This window comes from Oncorhynchus keta, chromosome 9, assembly GCF_023373465.1.
Source record: "Oncorhynchus keta strain PuntledgeMale-10-30-2019 chromosome 9, Oket_V2, whole genome shotgun sequence".
Lineage (NCBI taxonomy): Eukaryota > Metazoa > Chordata > Actinopteri > Salmoniformes > Salmonidae > Oncorhynchus > Oncorhynchus keta.
This window is the reverse complement of record NC_068429.1, coordinates 36,624,688-36,647,953: the sequence shown is the minus strand read 5'-3', so window position 1 is coordinate 36,647,953 and position 23,266 is coordinate 36,624,688. Positions and strand designations below refer to the sequence as shown.

The 23,266-nt window shown below is 42.5% G+C and overlaps 1 protein-coding gene across 1 annotated transcript; it reads right to left on the bottom strand.

Annotated features, from left to right (window-relative positions):
- Positions 1-2,350: 2,350 nt before the first annotated feature.
- LOC118388110 (polypeptide N-acetylgalactosaminyltransferase 9-like) lies at positions 2,351-21,877 on the bottom strand. Its single transcript, XM_052525786.1, has 10 exons — positions 21,377-21,877; positions 15,640-15,829; positions 15,377-15,543; positions 15,090-15,264; positions 13,559-13,756; positions 7,679-7,796; positions 4,158-4,343; positions 3,830-4,063; positions 2,630-2,797; positions 2,351-2,519 (listed from the first exon to the last, which is right to left on the bottom strand). The coding sequence occupies exons 1-10, from the start codon at positions 21,615-21,617 to the stop codon at positions 2,373-2,375; spliced, it is 1,824 nt and encodes a 607-aa protein (XP_052381746.1). The 5' UTR covers positions 21,618-21,877; the 3' UTR covers positions 2,351-2,372.
- Between the last annotated feature and the right edge of the window lie 1,389 nt (positions 21,878-23,266).

The window sequence follows — 23,266 nt, the reverse complement described above, 5'->3', positions numbered from 1 at the left end:
TACCGAGAGAGTTTTCATCGATATTTTTCGGAGCTGTCTATTTACCACCAAAAACCGATGCTGGCACTAAGACCATACTCAATGAGACGTATAAAGCTATAAGCAAACAATAAAATGCTCATCCGTAGTCGGCGCTCCTAGTGACCGAGGACTTTAATGCAGGGAAACTTAAATCCGTTTTAACTCATTTCTACCAGCATTTTACATGTGCAACCAGAGCCAAAAAAAACTCAAGACCACCTTTACTCCACACACAGAGACGCGTGAAAAGCTCTATTTCACCCTCCATTTGGTAAATCTGACGATAATTCTATCCCCCTGATTCCTGCTTACAAGCAAAAACTAAAGCAGGAAGTACCAGTGACTCGCTCAATACGGAAGTGGTCAGATGACGCAGATGCTAAGCTACAGGACTGTTTTGCTAGCACAGACTGGAATATGTTCCGGGACTCATCCGATGGCATTGAGGAGTGTACCATATCCGTCCACGGCTTCATCAATAAGTGCATCGATGACGTTATCCCCACAGTGACCATACTCACATACTCCAACCAGAAGCCATGGATTACATCCGCATCCGCGCTGCTTTCAATGAGCAGGACTCTAACCGGGACGCAAGCAACACTGAAGCATGCATGAATGCACCAGCTGTACCGGACGACTGTGTGATCACGCTCGCCTTAGCCGATGTGAGTAAGACATTTAAACAGGTCAACATTCACAGACAAACTGGCAAGTTTCTTCAATGACATTTTCAACCTGTCCCTGGCCGAGTCTGCAATACATACATGTTTCAAGCAGACCACCATAGTCTAATCTGTCACCCTGATCCTCAACACTGATCCTCAAGCCTCAAGGGTTCGTGCTTAGTCCTCTCCTGTACTCCCTGTTCACCCATGACTGTGTGGCCAAGCACGACTCCAACACCATCATTAAGTTCGCCGACGACACAACGGTGGTAGGCCTGATCACCGACAACAATGAGACAGCCTATAGGGAGGAGGTCAGAGACCTGGCAGTGTGGTGTAAGGACAACAATCTCTCCCTCAACGTGATCAAGACAAAGGAGATGATCGTGGACTACAGGAAATGGAGGGCTGAAAACACCCCCATTCTAATCGATGGGGCTGTAGTGGAGCAAGTTGAGAGCTTCAAGTTCCTTTGTGTCCACATCACCAACAAACTATCATGGTCCAAACACACCAGGACAGTCGTGATGAGGGCACAACAATGCCTATTCCCCCTCAGGAGACTGAAAAGTTTTGGCATGGGTCCTCATATCCTCAAAAAGTTATACAGTTGCACCATCGAGAGCATCCTGACAGGTTCCATCACCGCCTGGTATGGCAACAGCTTGGCCTCCGATTGCAAGGTGCTACAGAGGGTAGTGCGTATGGCCCAGTACATCACTGGGGCCAAGCTTCCTGCCATCCAGGACCTCTGTACCAGGCAGTGTCAGAGGAAGGCCTTAAAAATTGCCAAAGACTCCAGGCACCCTAGTCACAGACTGTTCTCTCTGCTACCCCACAGCAAGCGGTACCAGAGGGTCAAGTCTAGGTCCAAAAGGCTTATTAACAGCTTCTACCCCCTAAGCCATAAGACAAATGGCTACCTGGATGCCTCCCCTGTGCTTGATCACAGAGATTACAGTTCACATGTTGTCTGAGTGAAACACTTACATATAATTAGAGAGCCTTGATACTCAAGGTCAGGGCTTTGCATAAATGTATATGGAACCAGCTGTAGAGGTGAGAAAACAATACTTTTCATGATTAAGAATAGTAAAAAGAAATCAGCTCTCATACAAAATCACTCGTCAAGAAGGAACACATATGTCATAATGTTTCATGTCATATTATCATTCGATTCAAGTTGTTGTGTGCAATTTGTGTTGTTCTGTCCTTTTGTCCATGAACGTGAGATAATGTAGCCCTCCAGATGACAGACATGATTGAATGATTGAAGGAACATAATTGTGTTCAGGGATTATGGCGTGAAATCTGAAATCAGAAACAAAACACACTCAAAATGAACTGGTTCGTCAACATGTGCCAATTCGCTTGTATTACCTCCTTAAGTATCGCAGACTGCAACTATCATTGTCATAGACAACCTCTGTATGGTACATCCTCTGGTTCTTCGCAGGGATATGTATCCTCCATCCTTTGTGATGACTTGTTGTTAAGATGCTTGAGTTGTGGAAGGTTGGTGTTGAGATGCTTTGAAATCCCTTGACTTTTCCTTGAGCAGACAAAGGAGTCTATAGCCTCAATCCAAAGGTACACAATATTTGTAAAGAGGAAGTCCAAGTGCTACATGGTAGGAGTCCCATGTTTTTTTTGTAGACATCAGCTGGCCTGTATATTGTGCCCTCAGTGTCGTGGTGGTTTGATCCAGTTCCTAATAGTCCACCTCTGACCAGAGCACCTCTGGACCACCAGGCGCAGGCCGAAGCTGGCCTCTCTAGACATCTCCACCTCCAAACAACGACCAGTGTCTCTGCTGATTATTGGGCCATTCTACAGAGGGAAGAGGAACAATCGGTGGTTATAATTGCAGTATTAAAAAGCAATACAGTTTTGGCAGGAGTCCTTTTTCCCCCACAAGTCATGACATTTTGAAGTTTTACCTGACTGAAGTCCCAAAGCCTTTGTGATGAGTGTGACGCTCCATCAAATTTTTTGAGACTTGGCGTCCGCCCTCGTCCCTCGTCCACCAGACACTTGGTGTTGGGCAAGAACGTAGTGGAACCCAGAGGACCAAGCTGCAAAAGCCCTTCTGAGGTGTAACGGGCCAGCTAAAAAAAAACATGTCAATGCCAAGTAAACGTCAACTTCTGAAAAAATATATGAACGGTTATACACAAATACTATCTTTACAGACACCTACATAAAGTAGTCTTAGGACAATACAAAACGTTTTAAATACTCCGCATGCATAGGAATGGTACATGTTATTGTGTAATCCTTGAGCTGTCTCATGAGAAAGATGGTTCTTGATACCTTGAGTACAAAAGGTCATAGTGCCTCTTGAGCTGAACAAGAGCTGTCAAACCAGTGCCTGCTCTTTCAACAGCTGAACCACAACTACCCAGTGGAAAGGCCATCTTGAAACGAAAGATCAATGAAATCCAATGCAAGGCCTGTCCTTAGTTAGTGTTGAGATGTCCAACGAACATTTGCTGTGTAATTGACTTAAATACTAATGACAATGTAGACTTGATAGATACCACAGGGATACGTGCATTTATGTATGTTCCATGCCGATGAAAGCCAAATTGTTTATGAGCGTAATGGACCATACAGATGTGAGTACATGTTGTTATAAATGAGACCCAGTGATCCTCTCTGAAGAGTTCATTGTCATTTGACATTATGAGCTTGATCTCTATTCCATTTCACACGCCAAACGCAGCTTCAAACCAGTGAATGTCACAAGTAAGGGCACAGACGATGACAAAATCCAGGGTTGAATTATTCACGGTGAACAACACTCAGAGAGGATGTTGGAGCCCATCACAGGTGCTGCTGCACCGTTCTGAGTCGAGGTAACCTTGTCAAATTGCCCTGTGCCAAGCCAATTCATTTGGAATTCACTGAATTACCATGCTAAAGCAAGCTAAATGAAAGCACAAACAACCACTGTAAAGATGAACAATGGAAGGGGTTCAACGCAAATGGGTGGGGATGCATAAGATATTGTTGACGTCTGCAGGGGCCAGAGTGTATGGGATATTATACATCGTTTCCTGAACTAACATAAGAGCCTGTGTAAGAGGATTACATTTCTATGCATTCAAGCATATAAGGTTTTAAGAACTTTTCCTGACCTGTGATGTCATGCCATGACACGGGTAGAGAGTCGCGCTGTTGTCCTCATTAGGTCCTTGGTCTAAGCAATAGCCACTGGCCTTGCTGTTTCGTACCTCACCATAGGTGATGGTGTCATTGTACACTCGCATCTCTGGATACACATTCTGCAAATACCACTGGAAACTATGACATTGCAATTTTTTCCTCAAGGCGATTCTCTCAGAAACATCTCCAAAATCAACTCCGGGGTTCTGTTGAGTTAGAAAACAATTCACAGCACCAAAATCAATGACCAGTTAACACGCAATTGAGCTGTAGAATATTGGGGAACTACACTCGACTCACGTTGATGGGGATATTCCAGGCCATGTAGACGTGCGATTTGTAGTCATCCATCCACACCTCGGCTGCCCTCAAGGCATTGCGCTTTGCATAGTAATCAATGTCGTCGTTGTAGGGTTTCTTGGTGCGTTCAATGTGTGCCACCCGAGCACACGGTAACACCTCCATACTCCCCCCGCACTGCCATACCTGAGACATAACATAGACAGTTCAAGAAAGAGAAAGACAGAAAGAAGCCTTACCACAATAGTAATAGTAACATTGTACTCTAAAAATAAATCTTGTTGAGAGAGGTGCCGCCGAGGCAATTGCCCACAGGCATATGGAAAGCTGTTAACACCTTTCAATTGCCCAGTTGCTAGGACATTTTTCAGGCAAAGGGCCACTTCATTGTGTGTATGATTATACTGTACTGGTGGTGTTGCCAGATTTTTTTTTTAGAGTACCTCTTCATACTCCCGTGCATTGAGCACAGCACAGAGAGGTGTGGTAGGGTTAACAAAAATATCATTTGGCTTAGATCTCTTTTGATACAATCAGCTGTCTCTTATTGGGTTTCTGTTGTTGTGCTGTCTCCCTTTCCCATTGTCTCCATTACCTGAACCAAATGTTTTGTACTTTATTCCCCTCTCAGCGTAATAGGTGCAAACCTGACCTCTTCTTCTCTTCCTGTCCCCACCCCTCTCTCTCTCTCCCCCCTTCCGTCTCTGTCCTGCTGTCCCCTGTCGCTTCCTGCACACTGCTGCTCACGTCATAACGATCATGTCGGCAGTGTGAAATAAGTCTGTGTGTCAGTGGGACGCTAGTAGGTGACTGCAGAGTTCTGGAACACATTCAGTTCTCACACTGGGACACAACTTCCGCACCAACGTCACTACAGACTTTTTTACAGTCAACTACAGTGGGGCAAAAAAAGTATTTAGTCAGCCACCATTTGTGCAAGTTCTCCCACTTAAAAAGATGAGAGGCCTGTAATTTTCATCATAGGTACACTTCAACTATGACAGACAAAATGAGGGAGAAAAATCCAGAAAATCACATTGTAGGATTTTTAATGAATTTATTTGCAAATTATGGTGGAAAATAAGTATTTGGTCAATAACAAAAGTTTCTCAACACTTTGTTATATACCCTTTGTTGGCAATGACAGAGGTCAAATGTTTTCTGTAAGTCTTCACAAGGTTTTCACATACTTGTTGCTGGTATTTTGGCCCATTCCTCCATGCAGATCTCCTCTAGAGCAGTGATGTTTTGGGGCTGTTGCTGGGCAACACGGACTTTCAACTCCCTCCAAAGATTTTCTATGGGGTTGAGATCTGGAGACTGGCTAGGCCACTCCAGGACCTTGAAATGCTTCTTACGAAGCCACTCCTTCCTTGCCCGGGCGGTGTGTTTGGGATCATTGTCATGCTGAAAGACCCAGCCACGTTTCATCTTCAATGCTCTTGCTGATGGAAGGAGGTTTTCACTCAAAATCTCACGATGCATGGCCCCATTCATTCTTTCCTTTACACGGATCAGTCGTCCTGGTCCCTTTGCAGAAAAACAGCCCCAAAGCATGATGTTTCCAACCCCATGCTTCACAGTAGGTATGGTGTTCTTTGGATGCAACTCAGCATTCTTTGTCCTCCAAACACGACGAGTTGAGTTTTTACCAAAAAGTTATATTTTGGTTTCATCTGACCATATGACATTCTCCCAATCTTCTTCTGGATCATCCAAATGCTCTCTAGCAAACTTCAGATGGGCCTGGACATGTACTGGCTTAAACTGGCGGACATGTCTGGCACTGCAGGATTTGAGTCCCTGGTGGCGTAGTGTGTTACTGATGGTAGGCTTTGTTACTTTGGTCCCCGCTCTCTGCAGGTCATTCACTAGGTCCACCCGTGAGGTTCTGGGATTTTTGCTCACCGTTCTTGTAATCATTTTGACCCCACGGGGTGAGACTTTGCGTGGAGCCCCAGATCGAGGGAGATTATCAGTGGTCTTGTATGTCTTCTATTTCCTAATAATTGCTCCCACAGTTGATTTCTTCAAACCAAGCTGCTTACCTATTGCAGATTCAGTCTTCCCAGCCTGGTGCAGGTCTACAATTTTGTTTCTGGTGTCCATAATTTATAAAAAATCCTACAATGTGAATTTCGGGATTTTTTTTATCATTTTGTCTGTCATCGTTGAAGTGTACCTATGATGAAAATTACAGACCTCTCTCATATTTTTAAGTGGGAGAACTTGCACAATTGGTGGCTGACTAAATACTTTTTTGCACCTCTGTATCTCAGTTATAGTATTAGAAAGAAAGGGAATTCAAATGGGTCCAGGCTTTTGGGAAATAACTGATGGACAAATCACCTGACACAGACCATTTTTTGGTGCACTATAAAGGCATGGGTTTGTTATTCAGCAGTATACCAGGTGGTGTGGTGCAGGATAACTTCCATCCATATTCATGCAAACTGGTCTCCCTGTATGCTTAGAGCCTAATGATTCCTTAATGATCTCAGCAGAGCCAAACAAAACATGTAGGGAGAGAATTTAGTCAGAACAGACCCATAAGTTTTAATAACAAGCCATTGATGCCAAGTCACACATTTTTTTAGGACCTAAGTTAAATGATCGGATTGAATATTCCATTCTGTTTGATAGTAAAACTGACCCTGTATATGGTGTGCTTACTTTGTTGTGTTCTTCTTATTTATTATTTTTATTACTAGTGTGTTTTTGTTCTGCCTTTTGTTATGTTTAGTACTACATTGATATAGATTACTTAATTGTTGGGTTTAGAGCTGGCAAGAAAGGCATTTCACTGTACTTGTGCACGAGACTTAAAACTTTAAACTAAACTTGTTTTGAATCATACTTCAGATAATGGCAGCCTATCCCTTTTTAAAAGATATTGAAATCTATTTGGATCAGGGCCAAAATATATAGAAACATTTGCTGCCATTACATTCATATTAAATCCCACCCACATTCGTTTTACTGTGACAGAGCTTAATTGAACTTCATGCTCCTCTTACAGCACACAAACACTTGAACTCTCCAGTCACAATTACATAATGATTTTCTTGCTTTATAATCACATTGTCACGCCCTGACCTTAGAGAGCTTTTTATGTCTCTATTTTGGTTTGGTCAGGGTGTGATCTGAGTGGGCATTCTATGTTAATTTTTCTATGTTTTGGTATTTCTTTGTTTTGGCCAGGTATGGTTCTCAATAAGGGACAGCTGTCTATCGTTGTCTCTGATTGGGAACTATAATTAGGTAGCATTTTCCCACCTGTGTTTTGTGGGTAGTTGTTTTCTGTTTAGTGTTCTGCACATGATAGGACTGTTTCGGTTTCCTTTCTCACCTTGTTATTTTGTTCAGTGTTAATCAAAATCATGAACACTTGCTGCGCTTTGGTCCGATCCTTCATGCACCGACGACCGTTACACACATTGTAATGGCTAACACATAATGGACCACAGAACATACTGTATTGATTTGTTCTTAGTTTAAGCATGTACCACTTAGAAACTTACCCTCATGCCCAATTCAATGTTCTCTCCTCCATACACCTCCATGCCTGGGTCTAGAAGGCCAATCTCTTCAAAGTATTCTCTGTTCACCACAAAGGAGCAGCCAATCATGGCAGGGGTTCTGAACGGAGAAAGAACAGATTAAGGCCTAACGGCCTACCCTGTAGAAGCGAGTTGGAACATCTTGTATATTTTAAGAACATGTTTTTCAAGCCCACGTTTTCTGTTTACAGAAAGCCTAAACACCCATGGATTTCTTCACTGTTTATTCTGTTGCAAAGTGGGATTCAAATGGATTTCATTGTAATTTCTTTGTCAACGATCAACACAAAATACTCTAATGTCAAAGTTGAAGATAAATTCGAACACTTTTTTTGAGTAATGAAAAATAAAACACTAATATACACTATTATATAAAACACTAACATGTTGGAAACACCTTTGGTAGTGATTACAGCTGAGTCTTCTTGGGTAAATCTCATAAGAGCTTTGCACACCTGGATTGTGCAATATTTACACATTATTTTTTTCAAAATACTTCAAGCTCTGTCAAGGTGTTGGGGATCATTGCTAGACAGAAATTTAAGAGGGTCAGTTCCTCAGTGATGTGTTGTGTTGGATTTCCCCCAAACATTTAGGCCAAAAGGTGTATTCCTCTGCTATATTGTTTTAAGTATTACTTCAGTGCCTCGTTGGATACATTGCATGTGTGATGGAAATGTTCTCTGTGTGTATCAAATCAAATCAAATTGTATTTATCACATGCGCCGAATACAACAGTGAAATGCTGACTTACAAGCCCTAACCAACAATGCAGTTTTAAGAAAATACAAAAAAAAAAGTAACAAATAAAAGTAACAAATAATTGTAAAAAGCGAGGCTATATACAGGGGGTACGAGCACAGAGTCAATGTGCGGGGGCACCGGTTAGTCAAGGTAATTGAGGTAACATGTACAGTTCATGTAGGTACAGTTATTAAAGTGACTATGCATAGATAGTAACAGAGTAGCAGCAGTGTAAAAGTGGGGGGCAGGCAATGGAAATAGTCTGGGGAGCCATTTGATTAGATGTTCAGGAGTCTTATGGCTTTGGGGTAGAAGCTGTTTAGAAGCCTCTTCTAGACTTGGACCTAGACTTGGCGCTCCTGTACCACTTGCCATGCGGTAACAGAGAGAACAGTCTATGACTAGGGTGGCTGGAGTCTTTGACAATTTTTAGGGCCTTCTTCTGACACCGCCTGGTATAAAGGTCCTAGATGGCAGGAATCTTGGCCCCAGTGATGTACTGGGCCATACGCACTACCATCTGTAGTGCCCTGCGGTCGAAGGCCGAGCAGTTGCCATACCAGGCAGGGATGCAACCCGGATGTTGAACCTTCTGAGGACCCATGCCAAATCTTTTCAGTCTCCTGAGGGGGAATAGGTCTTGGTGTGCTTGGACCATGTTAGTTTGTTGGTAATGTGGACATCAAGGAACTTGACGCTCTCAACCTGCTCCACTGCAGCTCGTCGATGAGAATGGGGGTGTGCTCTGTCATCCTTTTCCTGTAGTCCACAATCATCTCCTTTGTCTTGATCACGTTGAGGGAGAGGATGTTCTTGCACCACAAGGCCACCACATGACCTCCTCCCTATAGGCTGTCTCATCGTTGTCGGTGATCAGGTCTACCACTGTTGTGTCATCAGCAAACTTAATGATGGTCGGATGTGACGGATTGACTACACACAGGAGTAAACCATAATATCACTGATAAGCAATTTGGCAGTAAGCCCAGAACATTGCTCTGGTAACCAAAAGGAGTATCTCAGTTTCAAGGTCCCAGCTATGAAAGAAAAAGCCTTGTGAGGTATCAGTCAGTCACATGCAGGAACCAACGATATAAATGAATAATGAAACATGTAAATCATGCTTATATGATTTGCTTGTGTAGCATCAAGATGGATTGAGTTGGTGAACCTCTCCGGCCGTGACAGTAAAGAGGGATTCATTTAATTCTGACTTCAGGTGTCCCTGGTGTTGAATTTCCACCACACATGTTTTGGAATATTCTGTATATTTGTATTATTCTTTTCACTCTGTTATTTAGGTCATTATTGTGGAGTCACTACAATGTTGTTGATCCATCCTCAGTTCTCTCCCATCACAGTCATAGAACCTTGTAGCTGTTTTAAAATCACTAATGGCCTCATGGTGGCAGCCCTAATAGTGATAGGGGAAAAAACTATACAGTTACATATCGGGATATTATGTCTGATCAGGATATATCGGGATATTAAGTGGTATGTTGACACCTGCTCGTCGAACATCTCTTTCCAAAATCCCCCCTTTGCTGCTATAACAGCCACCACTCATCTGGGAAGGTTTTCCACTAGATGTTGGAACATTGCTGCAGGGATTTGGTTCCATTCATTTGGTTCCATTCAGCCACAAAAGCCTTAGTGGGGTCGGTCACTGATGTTGGGTGATTAGGCCTGGCTCTTATTCATCCCAAAGGAGGTTGATAGGGTTGAGGTCAGGGCTCTGTGCAGGCCAGTCAAGTTATTCCACACCGATCTCAACAAACCAGTTCTGTATGGACCTCACTCTGTGCACGCATTGTAATGCTGAAACTATCATGACACAAGGCGAGACCCAGATGCAGACACAGGAGCCAGATGGTTGGAGTCTTACAGTATTTATTAATCCAATAGGTTAAGTCAAGAGAATGGTCGTGGACAGGCAAAAGGGTCAAAACCAGTTCAGAGTCCAAAAGGTACCGAAGGGCAGGCAGATTCAAGGTCATGGCAGGCAGGATGATCAGGCAGGCAGGAAAGTAGTCCAGAGACATGCAGGGCTCAAAACCGGGCAGACTATCAAAAAGAGAATAGCAAAAGGAGTACGGGAAAAATCATGCTGGTTGACTTGAGCTTCAAGTTCCTTGGTGTCCACATCAACAACAAACTAGAATGGTCCAAACACACCAAGACAGTCGTGAAGAGGGAACGGTCAAGTCTAGTCCCCCTCAGGAAACTAAAAAGATTTGGCATGGGCCCTGAGATCCTCAAAAGGTTCTACAGCTGCAACATCGAGAGCATCCTGACGGGTTGTATCACTGCCTGGTACAGCAATTGCTCGGTCAGTCAATAACACAATAGAAAAATCTATGTTCAGTGTGTGCAAATGTAGAAGATTAGGGAGGTAAGGCAATAAATAAAATATATAATATTTAGTAAAATAATTACAATTTAGCATTAACACTGTAGTGATAGATGTGCAGATGATGATGTGCAAGTACATATACTGGGGTGCAAAAGAACAGGAAGATAAATAACAATATGGGGATGAGGTAGTTGGCTGTGCTATTTACAGATTGGCTGTGTACAGGTAGAGTGATCGGATGTTGTAGTTGGGGATGGAAATTTCAGGATTTTTGATGGCCTTCCTAAGCCAGGATTCAGACATGGCTAGGACATCAGGGTTGGTGGAGTGTGCTAAAGCAGTGAATAAAACAAACTTAGTTAGGAGGCTTCTGATGTTAACATGCATGAAACCAAGGCTTTTACGGTTACATAAGTCAACAAATGAGAGTGCCCGGGGACTAGGAGTGGTGCTGGGGGCTGCATGGCCTGGGTTAACCTCTACATCGCCAGAGGAACAGAGGAGGAGTAGGATAAGGATAAGGATAAGGGTACGGCTAAAGGCTATAAGAACTTGTCGTCTAGTGCATTCAGAAAGGAACATATTTCTGGGTGTGGAAGAATAGATTCAAGGCATAATGTACAGACAAGGGTATGGTAGGATGTGAGTACAGTGGAGGTAAACCTAGGCATTGAGGGACGATGAGAGAGGTTTTGTCTCTAGAGGCACCAGTTCAGCCAGGTGAGGTCACCGCATGTGTGAGGGGTGGGACAAAAGGGCTATCTAAGGCATATTGGGCAGAGCTGGGGGCTCTACAGTGAAATAAGGCAATAATCACTAATCAAAACAGCAATAGACAAAGGCATATTGACATTAGGGAGAGGCATGTGTAGCCAAGTGATCATACCGTCCAATGAGTAACATTAGGTGAATCAGGGAGCCGATTCAGTGGTCGCTACTATGTTAGGCGAGCTGGAGACTATTCAGACAGGTAGCGGGCCGGGCCGGGGCTTGCAGATGGGCCTTTGGCGATGTCGGAACGGAAGGCCCTGTTGAAACCACCTCGGACGATTACGTCAGCAGACCAGTCATGATGGATTGGCGGGGCTCTGTGTCGGCAGTAAAGGGTCCAGTCCAATTGGCAAAAGAGGCAAAAGAGGCCTTGTAGCCCAAGAATTAGCTGGTGGACCTCTTCTGCAATCCGCGTAATGGGCCTAGCTCGAGTCTAGCTCAAGGCTAACTGGTGCTTGCTTCGGGACAGAGACGTTTGCCAGGGGTAGCCACTCAGATTGAAGCTAGCTAGCTGTGATGATCTGGTGTAAAGGTTCAGAGCTTGCGGTAGGAATCCTGGTAGAGAAAAAGCAGTCCAATATGCTCTGGGTTGATATCGCACTGTACAGACTGGCAGGTATTGACCGAGCTGAGGCTGGCTGGTGTCCGAGTTAACGGTGAAGACCGCTAGCAGTGGCTAACTGACTACTAGCTAGTAGCTAGTTAGCTGGCTAGCTTCTGATGGGGGTTCCGGTTCTAAAGTATAAAAATAGCAGATCCGTACCACATTGGGTGAGGCGGGTTGCAGGAGAGTATATTCAGTCCGTAGATGGAAAGTGAGATTAAAATGTAAACGAAAAAAAACAAGGAAAACGATATATAAAACGATATTTACACGGGACACAAGACAAAACACACGTCCGACTGCTACGCCATCTTGGAACTAGTACAATGGCGGCGAGCTTTACACCACTCCAGCCGACATTGTATATCATATCATATAATTTTGACAATATCGCAATATAATTTTGCACCATTTGGCTGTACCTGCACCAAAACTCCAGTATTTGTCCTTCATAGCTTGATCATCTTCTTTTTAAATGGGGAGCCAATTTGTTTTCAGCACTTTTATTTCAGCAAACTCATTTTCTCATGGCTCTCTCTTGTGCTATACCTTTACAGCAGGCATATGGTGAGCAGTATGTTTGAAACATCGAATCGCAATAAAATCACAGTATGAAATCGCAATACATAGAACCGTGAGAATCTCAACATATCATATCAGCACATAAGTTTTGTAGTATTATTGTGAGGTCCCTGGCTATTCCCAGCCTTAATCCCTAAGTATACCTTCCTGTGATAGAGCTCAATTCAGAAGGACGACTACATCTTTGTGTCTGGGTGCTTTAATACGTCATCCAGAGCATAATTATTAACTTGGCCATGCTTAAAGAGATATTCAGTGTCTGATTTGTTATTGTTACCCATCTACTAATCATTGCCCTTCTTTATGTAGCTTTCGAAAAGCTTGTTGGTCTTTGTAGTTGAATCTGTGCTTGAAATTCAATACTTGACTGAGGGACGGACCTTACAGTTGTTGATGTATGGGGGACAGAGGAAGGGGTAGACATTCAAAAATCACATCAGCCCCTATTATTTCACACAGAGTGAGTCCATATTACATATTATGTGATTTGTTGAGCCAGATTTTACTTCTGAATTCATTTAGGCTTGCCTAAAAGGGGGGCAAATACTTATTTAATCTGTATTAATTTCAAAGAATGTGTAGAATTTTCTTTTCACTTTGACATTATGGAATATTTTGTGTAGATCAATGACAAAAAATACAATTAAATCTATTTCAATCCATTTTTGTAATGCAAGAAAATGTGAATAGAAGGGGTGTAGATTATCGATAGGCAATGTATTGCAGAATATTGCATCAGACAACCGGCCCAATAATGTCCTAGAAACATACTGTACTTTTCCCATACCTGATGGGGGCCGTCTCATCTCCTCTGTCCTGCCAGGCCTGGGGGGGGGTGATGTACATACACCAAAGGCCCCAGTTGTAGCCATGGGCCACGTTGTCATACCGCTGCACCTCAAACGTGTTGTACTTGATGTTGTCGATCGACGGTAGAATAATACGCGTTCGATCCTCCCTGATTCTGGTTAGGATTGGCTCTGCCCTGTCAAAGGAGGAAAGGAAACGCATTTTAGTCAAATATTTTATCTCTATAAATATTCTAAAGGTGCTTGAGATGTTTACTGGTAACTTCATGCTGTTCGTGCTGGCATGTTAGGAAAAGCATGACAGTAAATCATGTTTCTGTCATATCATCTGTTCCCAGGGGGAAAATGGGGCCACCACAGTCTCTTCAAGCGTTTAATCATCTTCATCAAAACATCCTGAATCCTCACTGCTAGCAGAGGAAGGTACTGTACAGTTCTCATCTTCCCTTACAGTTGACAGTTTATTTTCCATTTCACATCCGTTCCAGAGAACAAAACCAAATAAATAGTCATTTATGTACTGTAGCTAGCAGTTCTATGTGTTACAACTGTAGTGAAACACTGATGGCCTCACATGTGGGTCGTTCCACCTCAAAAAGCACAAGAAAGAGGATTTCGAGACCCACCGTCTCAAAATGCTCTGAAATTGTTTCTGTTTTTAGAAACAGATAAGATTAGCATTTCTGAAACATTATTTTGTTGAAATATAATTTGATCTCTGAGAAATTAAGCTAATTGATTGCATCCAAATTGTCCATTTTATACTTGTTTTGGGATTAGGATTGGCATGGGGTGCGTGGGGGGCTTTTGTTCATGTCTTTGGATTCTTCATGTCTTACTCATTGTTTGAAAAATGTTTGGACCAAATTGGATGTTAAGTACTATACTTAGTTAATATTATATGAATCCTATAAATTAAAATAGACCAGGAATGCTAATCTTATCTGTTTCTAACTACAGAAACAATTTCAGATGGTGGGTGTCATGGCTCACTGAAATGACATGGAACGACCCATGGGTGTGTTCAATAGTTTTTCTGTGTAAAACTTGACTGATGCAATCAGATATCATTTCCATTGTGGATATAGCTTTTGCAATATGAGTGCAGTTAAGGAGTCAACCTTTCACCGCTGCAATATCATCTTTAGAACAAATAGGGTTCACTTCTGAGAGAGTGTCACCTTGCCTGAATGAATTCCTATTAAAGTGGTGTGGTGAAGATGGATTGTGGTGACTATTGTACCTCCTTGTCTTTCCATTACTGAGAGAAAGGAATAACTCTGATTTGCAAATAAAAATGCTCTTCTTGTCAGATGCACAAACACTGTGAGCAGATCTCGGTGTAATGCATTCCAGGTTTAAAATAGTACAATATATAGCTAGATATGTCAGGAAAAATGGCACCTCAGTGTTGGGAGGAATCTGCATCTGATTGATGATAATGCATGAGACTATTTTAAACTCCTTTTCAAGTGTCAATCTGAGGGGAAATAAGAAGCTGTTCCTCACCATGCTGTGTTGAACTCAACATGTGCGTCAAAGAAGCCAACAACTGGTGCAGTGGCAGCTTTCCAGCCAAGGATTCTGGCCCGTATAAGTCCCTCCCGTCTGCTATTTCTCACCATCTTCACTAGGCCTGGGTACTGCTTATTCACATACTGATCCAGATTCAGCTTTAGCTCCACTACAACAACAAGAATAATAAAGTGTTGGAGCTCAAACTAGAAAACCATAATTTCAAGTCTCTCTCTCTCTCACACACACACACACACACACTGTAAAAGCCCTCGTCTTACCACTGTCACTGTTGTCATCCACCAGGATGATCTCCTTGAGGATGTGTGCAGGTGTGTGATTGACCAGGCTGTGGACTGACCGTAGGATCACTGACAAAGCCTCGTTTACAAAGATGAACACCACCGTCATCTGAGGGAGGTCATCTGGGTAAGTCATCAGCTTGCACCTGTCAACACAACTTAGTGAGAAGCTATCACATCAGTACCCTAAACTCATAATGCTTTCTGGTTTTCAAGCTGTGAGGGCAGGGTTTAGGACCTACTTTTTCGGCCTGTAGTCAGGAATGGATCTATCTAGTGGGATTTGATTGCTCAGCTGTGCGTTGTAGCCATACTCTTCGTACTTTCCCCCATCTGGGTCGCGGACAGGGTTTCTCAGAGTTGCAGGGGTCCTGGCCTGCCCCTGTCCCTGGCCCACTCGTCTCTCCAGTACCCCAACCGTCTTTCCCAGACCTGTGGAAAGTCAGAGGAAAATGACAGACTCATTTTGCAAACTGTCTGAGGTGCCTCTGGATCACAAAAGCAAGCAAGCTGTTACACTTTTCATCTCAATGTGTCAGTCATTTGAGCTGTCTCTTTTCCCTCAAGAACGTAAACAATAGTGAGCATCTAGATTCATTACAGAGTTGGCAATTGAAGTTTAGACAAGATACATAATTGACACGTCTACTGTCTGCAGCACCTTGTCTGTGAAATTAAAATAGTTCACCTTAATAAACTCCCAGTCTGACTGACAAACAGGAGAGCCAGGGATAAAGGAAACTGAAGGCTATTATTATTCACCTAGACTTTACTGGTGGGAAGTAATAGACAGGGGGACAGAATGATTGACTTGTAATGTGAGAAGAATGTCTTATACTGTCAGTATTACAGCAGGACCTGGCATCTTGCTAATCCAACTTCTGAACTGATTATGCATTTAAACACTGAATTATGAGTGTCATAGTCCAAACATTGGGAATGGAGGGGGGGGGGGTTATAAAGCAAATGCATCAGACAACACCACATTGGATAAGGAAGAGGAATTAGTAAATGTGATATAACCGTCAAACCTGCTGCAGATATGTCCCCAACTGGCTTTTATTATATCACTGACCTCCTGATATATAACCTCAGGATCATGGGGTATAGAGATTTCTTCTTGGGACTACTTGTTTTGTGCAGAAAAAAAAGGTGATATTTCAGGATAACTAGTTTGTGGTGGAGTCCAATTAAGCTCCTCAATGAGAATGTTGTTAACTATTTTAGGTGCTAAAAAGATGGGCCATGGACCCTTCTCTTTAACCCTTCTCATGGAGAGCTACTGGATGTGCAGGATTTTGCTCCAGACAGTCCTCTAAAACAAATCTGATTCAACACCTTATTAGTGTCTCTCCAGTAAGAGTGTTGGCCACCTCTACGTGAGAATGATGTTCATTGACTACAGCTTAGCATTCAACACCATAGTGCCCTCCAAGCTCATCACTAAGCTAAGGACCCTGGGACTGAACACCTCCATCTGCAACTAGATCCTGGACTTCCTGATGGGCTGCCCCCAGGTGATGAGGGTAGGCAACAACATATCCACCACGCTGACCCTCAACATGGGGGCCCTTCAGGGGTGCATGCTTAGTCCCCTCCTGTACTCCCTGTTCACCCATGACAGTGTGGCCACACACGACTCCAACACCATCATGATGTGTGCCGATGACACGTCGGTGGTAGGCCTGATCGCCGACGACGATGAGACAGCCTATAGGGAGGAGGTCAGATGCCTGGCAGTGTGGAGCCGGAACAACAACCTCTCCCTCAACGTGAGCAAGACAAAGTGGCTGATCGTGGACTACAAAAAGGATGGGGCTATAGTGGAGCAGGTTGAGAGCTTCAAGTTCATTGGTGTCCACATCACTAAGGACCTATCATGGTCCAAACACACCAAGACAGTCGTAAAGAGGGCACGACAATGCCTATTCCCCCTGAGGATGCTGAAAAATTTGGCATGGGACCTCAGATCCTCAAGAAGTTCTACAGCTGCACAATCGAGAGCATCCTGACTGGTTGCATCAATGTTTGGTATGGCAACTGCTCCATATCCGATTGCAAGGCGCTACAGAGGGTAGTGTGTATGGCCCAGTACATCACTGGGGCCCGAGCTTCCTGCCATCTAGGACCTCTATTTTTTATTTATTTTTATTTTACCTTTATTTAACCAGGCAAGTCAGTTAAGAACAAATTCTTATTTTCAATGACGGCCTAGGAACAGTGGGTTAACTGCCTGTTCAGGGGCAGAACGACAGATTTGTACCTTGTCAGCTCGGGGGTTTGAACTTGCAACCTTCCGGTTACTAGTCCAACGCTCTAACCACTAGGCTACCCTGCCGCCCTGCCGCCCTATACCAGGCGGTGTCAGAGGGAGGCCTTAAAAATGTTCAAAGACTCCAGCCACCCGAGTCATAGAATGTTCTCTCTGGTACCGCAAGGCAAGCGGTACGGGACCGCCAAGTCTGGGACCAAAAGGCTCCTTAACAGCTTTAACCCCCAAGCCATGAGACTTCTGAACAGTTAATCAAATGACTAACCTGACTATTTGAATTGACCCCCTTATTTTATTTGTCTTTTTTTTCTGCACTGACTCCCTTGCACTGGCTCTATGTCACACACACACATACGTTTACATTCCTTCAGACTCTTCACATACTCTGCTGCTACTCTCTGTTTATTATCTATTCATTGTCACTTTATCCCTACGTACATGCATATATTACCTAAATTACTTTGACTAACCCGTACCCCTGCACATTGACTTGGTACCGGTACCCCTTGTATATAGCCCCATTATTGTTATTTTATTGTGTTACTATTTTATCCTTTAGTTTATTTAGCAAATTTGCATTGTTGGTTAAGGGCTGGCAAATAAGTCTTTCACCGTAAGGTCAACTACACATGTTGTATTCGAATCATGTGACAAATAATATTTTATTTGATTTGTTCTAGTAACAAACAAACAAATGTCTGGCCAATCACATATTGATTATACAATAATAAGTGTTAATTATCTGGAATGTAATTTTATATAAAACATAAAGTATAACTCTCCATATGGATTCAACTAGGGATCATCAACTCAATTTTTTTTTTGAGTGAATGGTCTGGGGGCCAGAAAATAATTACAAATCATTTATAGACTGCACATTGACCGCAGGAAGCCCAAACAGATATCATATTTGACTAAAACAGAATCATTTCAGACCTTGCTTACGATCACATATCTCTCTCTGTATTATGCGTGGGAATTAGGGTTGCAATGGGTCGGAAAAGTTCCGGTATATTTCCATCATTTTTCTGGACATTTTCTAAGGGAAGTTAAGCCCGGAAATTTGGGGAATTTTGCTTAAATTCATCAAAAAAAGTTAGCTTATAACAGTGAACCTTTTTGTGGGATATACATAAGGCAATTCTAGGTCTTGTGGCATATTTTGGTAAAACTATCCCCAACTCAATTGAATAGCAACCCTCTGCATGCACAGTACATACTTCCGTCACATGTACAGCTGATTCTCAAGATCTTGCACACTAATGAGATGTTATTGAGCCCACATTACTACACTGTCTGAGCCAAGGACTACATGCTTTCTGGTATGTTTTGATTACAATAGTGGGTGGGGTGAATATATTTGATATGACATACATTAGTTTTTTGTTAACTAGTAAATAGTAGCCTAAAACAAAGTGTGTTTTTAAATCATTTCTAACTTGTTAACAATTTCTACTAATTAGTTTTTGCTACCATGTGAGTTTTAGCTTGCTTGAGCCTGCTAACTGAGCCTGCTAACTGAGCCTGCTAACTGTGTAAATCACCCTGTTTCCATACATGTTTCATTTTAAAACATTTATCTTACAAATTAGTTGTTTAATCTAACTGCTTAACTCTTATTTTATCTGTACATGGTATTGTACTTGGATTTTTTTTACTCATCTTTTTCCACTGCTGATTGGTCTAAAGTGGAGGAGTCCTACCCTCACATCACACCCATTGGCTGTGCTGCTCATGCATTGAATCTGCTCCTCAAGGACATCATGGCACTGAAAACAATGGATACATTCTACAAGAGAGCCAAGGAAATGATTAGGTATGTGAAGGGTCATCAAGTTATAGCAGCAATCTACCTCACCAAGCAAAGTGAGAAGAATAAGAGCACCACATTGAAGCTGCCCAGCAACACCAGTCTTGGGTGGTGTTGTCATCATGTTTGACAGTCTCCTGGAGGTGAAGGAGTCTCTCCAAGAAATGGCCATATCACAGTCTGCTGATATGGACAGCCCCATCAAGAGGATACTCCTGGATGATGTATTTTGGGAGAGAGTGGTAAGCAGCCTGAAACTCCTGAAACCTATAGTAGTAGCCATTGCACGGATTGAGGGAGACAATGCCATCCTGTCTGATGTTCAGACTCTGCTTGCAGATGTAAGAGAAGAAATCTGTACTGCCCTGCCCACATCACGGTTTCTCCAAGCAGAGGAAACTGCAGTTCTGAAGTACATCAAAAAGCGTGAAGACTTCTGCCTGAAGCCCATACACGTCGCAACGTACATGTTGGATCCCAAAAATGCTGGCAAGAGCATCCTGTCTGGTGTAGAGATCAACAAGGCCTATGGTGCCATCACTTCCGTGTCTCAAAACCTTGGCCTGGATGAGGCCACGGTTCTTGGCAGACTGGCGAAGTATACTTCCAAGCAAGGGCTTTGGGATGGAGATGCAATATAGCAGTTGTGCCAACATATCTCATCAGCCACCTGGTGGAAGGGACTAAGGGATCTAAGGCTGTTTCCCCTGTTGCCTCCATCATCCTCCAAATCCCACCAACATCAGCCATCTCAGAGCGCAACTGGTCCTTGTTTGGGAACACACACACCAAAGCACACAACAGGCTGACCAATACAAGGGTGGAAAAATTGGTGGCCATCTGGGCAAATTTGAGGCTTTTTGAGCCTGACAACGAGCCATCCTCAACAAGGTTGGAAAGTGACAGTGAAGATGAGGCCTTGGAGTCTGATGTTCAAGAGGTGGACATTGAGAAGGTCCAGGAAGAAGATATTGAGGCCTCAGAGGAAGATATCCAAAGCTTTAGTTTCTAGACTATCATTTTACAGATGTATGTTAAAAACGTTTTTGGGAGATGTGATGGATCATTGGGGATCATTCAATATTTCCTTTCTTTTGTTGTTCAGTGAAATCATCCCATGTGAAGTCAACTTATTTAATTCATGTTCAATTTATAACTAAATTGTTTTTTAAAATTTCTATTGGAAGGATTTAATTATTTTAACTACTTATGCAAAGGTAAAATGTTTATGTTTCTGTCTCCATATTATATGGTAAATATATCCAATGCAAAAAACATCTACTGTTAAATGGTATTAATATAAATGTGCATATATTTCCGTTAATTCCAATATATTCCCGTTAATTCCCATATATTCCCGTTAAATCCCACGGAAAGTTTCCATCTCTGAATATTCCCCAAAATGTGCAACCCTAGTGGGAATACTTGGGAACATATTTCCAAAATGAAAATCACTTGGAGCTGATTTGCTGGTGTTTTTACAGTCGTTTATGTCAAACAATAAAACATTTGACAAATAAAATCACCTGAGGGCTGCCAGTTGGGGCACCCTGAATTAGACTTTTATAATGCTGTTCTTTTGGAGAAAAACAGAGCCCTTTGTCTGGGTTATTTTTGAATTATGTAAAAGCAGATTAGACATTTCGGCTGAAAGCGATGCTAGGAGTGGATCTATAATGGATGAGGTGGATGTGGGCCAGGTTGATCGGTTATTCCAATTTAAGAGAATGACAATACCCATGGGTTGTACAACAGCTGAGATGTGGCAAATCAAAGAAACACTGTCAAATGCATGATTTACGCACTATAAAAGTCATTCATAAAGCACTGATGTGGAGTGAAATAAAGTTGCACCAAGCTGACTTGATGTTCATGATCAGATGGATCAATCATTTACCGTTCAATTGATGGTAGACCATGTCCTCAAGATGCTCAAGCCTCTGTAGAATAGCTTGCTTCTCCACAAAGTTATTAACTTTCCCATTTCTGCGATTAGATATTTGCATAGTGGTCCTACCGTTCTTCAGGAGTTCCTCTGGGCGATCCTGAATTCTGCAGTAAACCGAGAACAGTATAATACCCACAAACATGCAGATGTTTAAAGTTAACAAAGTTTTTATCTGCCGTGCGCCAGCCATGAAACCGAAGGGAAACCGACAACACCTACTACCCGTGATAGAAAAACATGCCCAATCCAAGTTTGGTGACCGATCTTTGCTTATGTGTATAAGGCACGTATCGTCATCATAGCCACCTCAGTGCTCCCGCGCAGAAAATTAGATATCCTGTCATCAGCACCAGTTTCGCCGCAGAGATTATAATAGGCAAGAAGACTGTATATAAAGACAATCAACCCAAAATGAATATCATTGCCATTCCATTGCACAGGTTATCCTCTCCAAAGTGGTCCCCCCCCTCCAACCAACTGCTTACACTTACACCCCCAACCAACTGCCACATCGTTAGAACGACAGAATCTCTCTCTCAATTGAGCGAAGGTGGGACTTGTTTTCCACTTGCCAGTAGTAGGCTAAAATTGATGACAAAAGAAGCGAGAGTAGGTATTATCCCTTCAGGTTTCACTCAGTCACCCTTCTTGACGATTTTTAAAAAAAATCACGAAACAAAAAAAATACCAAGGAGTTACTGATGAGACATGAATGTAATCCTTACTCGCAGTTTCTCATGGTCGCTTGATGAAGACTGTTTAGAAGCTATAGATAAAAGGGCCAAGGTATGTCAGATATCGCGCGGATGCTCTCTGCGTCTGTACAGAGAGATAAAAGCATTCCTGTTACTGGTCTCTCTCTCAAATCAAATTGTATTAGTCACATGCACCGAATACAACAGTTGTAGGTAGACTTTAGCGTGAAATGCTTACTTACAAGCCCCTAACCAACAATGTAGTTTCAAAAATACGAATAAGAATATCCCTCTCTCTCTCTCTCTCTCTCTCTCTTTCTCTCTCTCATGGAGAGCCCTGTTACAGTCAGTGTTGAAAGCTGATCAATAGTTGTTTTAATCGTTTTAATCAGTTGAGGTAACAATTGGTTTAATAGTTTTAACCAGTTGAGGTAACAATTGGTTTAATAGTTTTAACCAGTTGAGGTAAAAAATAATAATAATCTGGTGCAATTTGTCACCAAATACTTTCAGCAGCTCTGACTTTATATAAAATTCCAATTGTATTTAAATGTTTATTAGTTTGTCATCTATTGTGAACCCTTGTGATCTAAACCTATTTCCTTTATTGATTAAGCAAGGTAACATTACTTGGCCTACTTCCATCATCAAGAAACTAAGGCACCAAGGTCAGTCAAGGATGTTTGGTGTGCTTTCTAGGAAACACCATGAATAATGCCAGGAAGGTACACAATGTCATTCTGTGGAGTTTTGCTGATGTGGTTTTTCCCTGCACAGTTATTTCCCAGGGCACCCCACATAAAGCAGGCGGGTGCTGAATGTGCGTTGCTATAATTACACAATCCACCCCGGAGTCCCAAACTGTTCCTCAGGGCAACGGTCAACAGTCTAGACCAGGTGGGAGGGTTTGTGGGGCCTCAAATCATATAGAATAAATAAAGCTTGTCCCAGAACATCCAACGATAATAAACACCTATGGAGAGAGAATAAATATCCCCACCCACACATAATCATTATCACATGATGTGTACAATTGCATAATTCCTTGAATAATAAAATACATATCATCAAGACCTAAATTATATTGCCGTAATAAAGGACTGAAGCCAGCTGTTAAATAATGCTACAGTAGCATTATGCATTG

Coding starts and splice junctions, on each gene's coding strand:
- LOC118388110 (XM_052525786.1), bottom strand. CDS start 21,617: ATGGCTGGCGCACGGCAGATAAAAACTTTGTTAACTTTAAACATCTGC. Junction 7,797..13,558: donor GATGAGACGGCCCCCATCAG/GTATGGGAAAAG, acceptor TTCTCCGTTCAG/AACCCCTGCCATGATTGGCT. Junction 4,344..7,678: donor ACATTGAATTGGGCATGAGG/GTAAGTTTCTAA, acceptor GTTATGTCTCAG/GTATGGCAGTGCGGGGGGAG.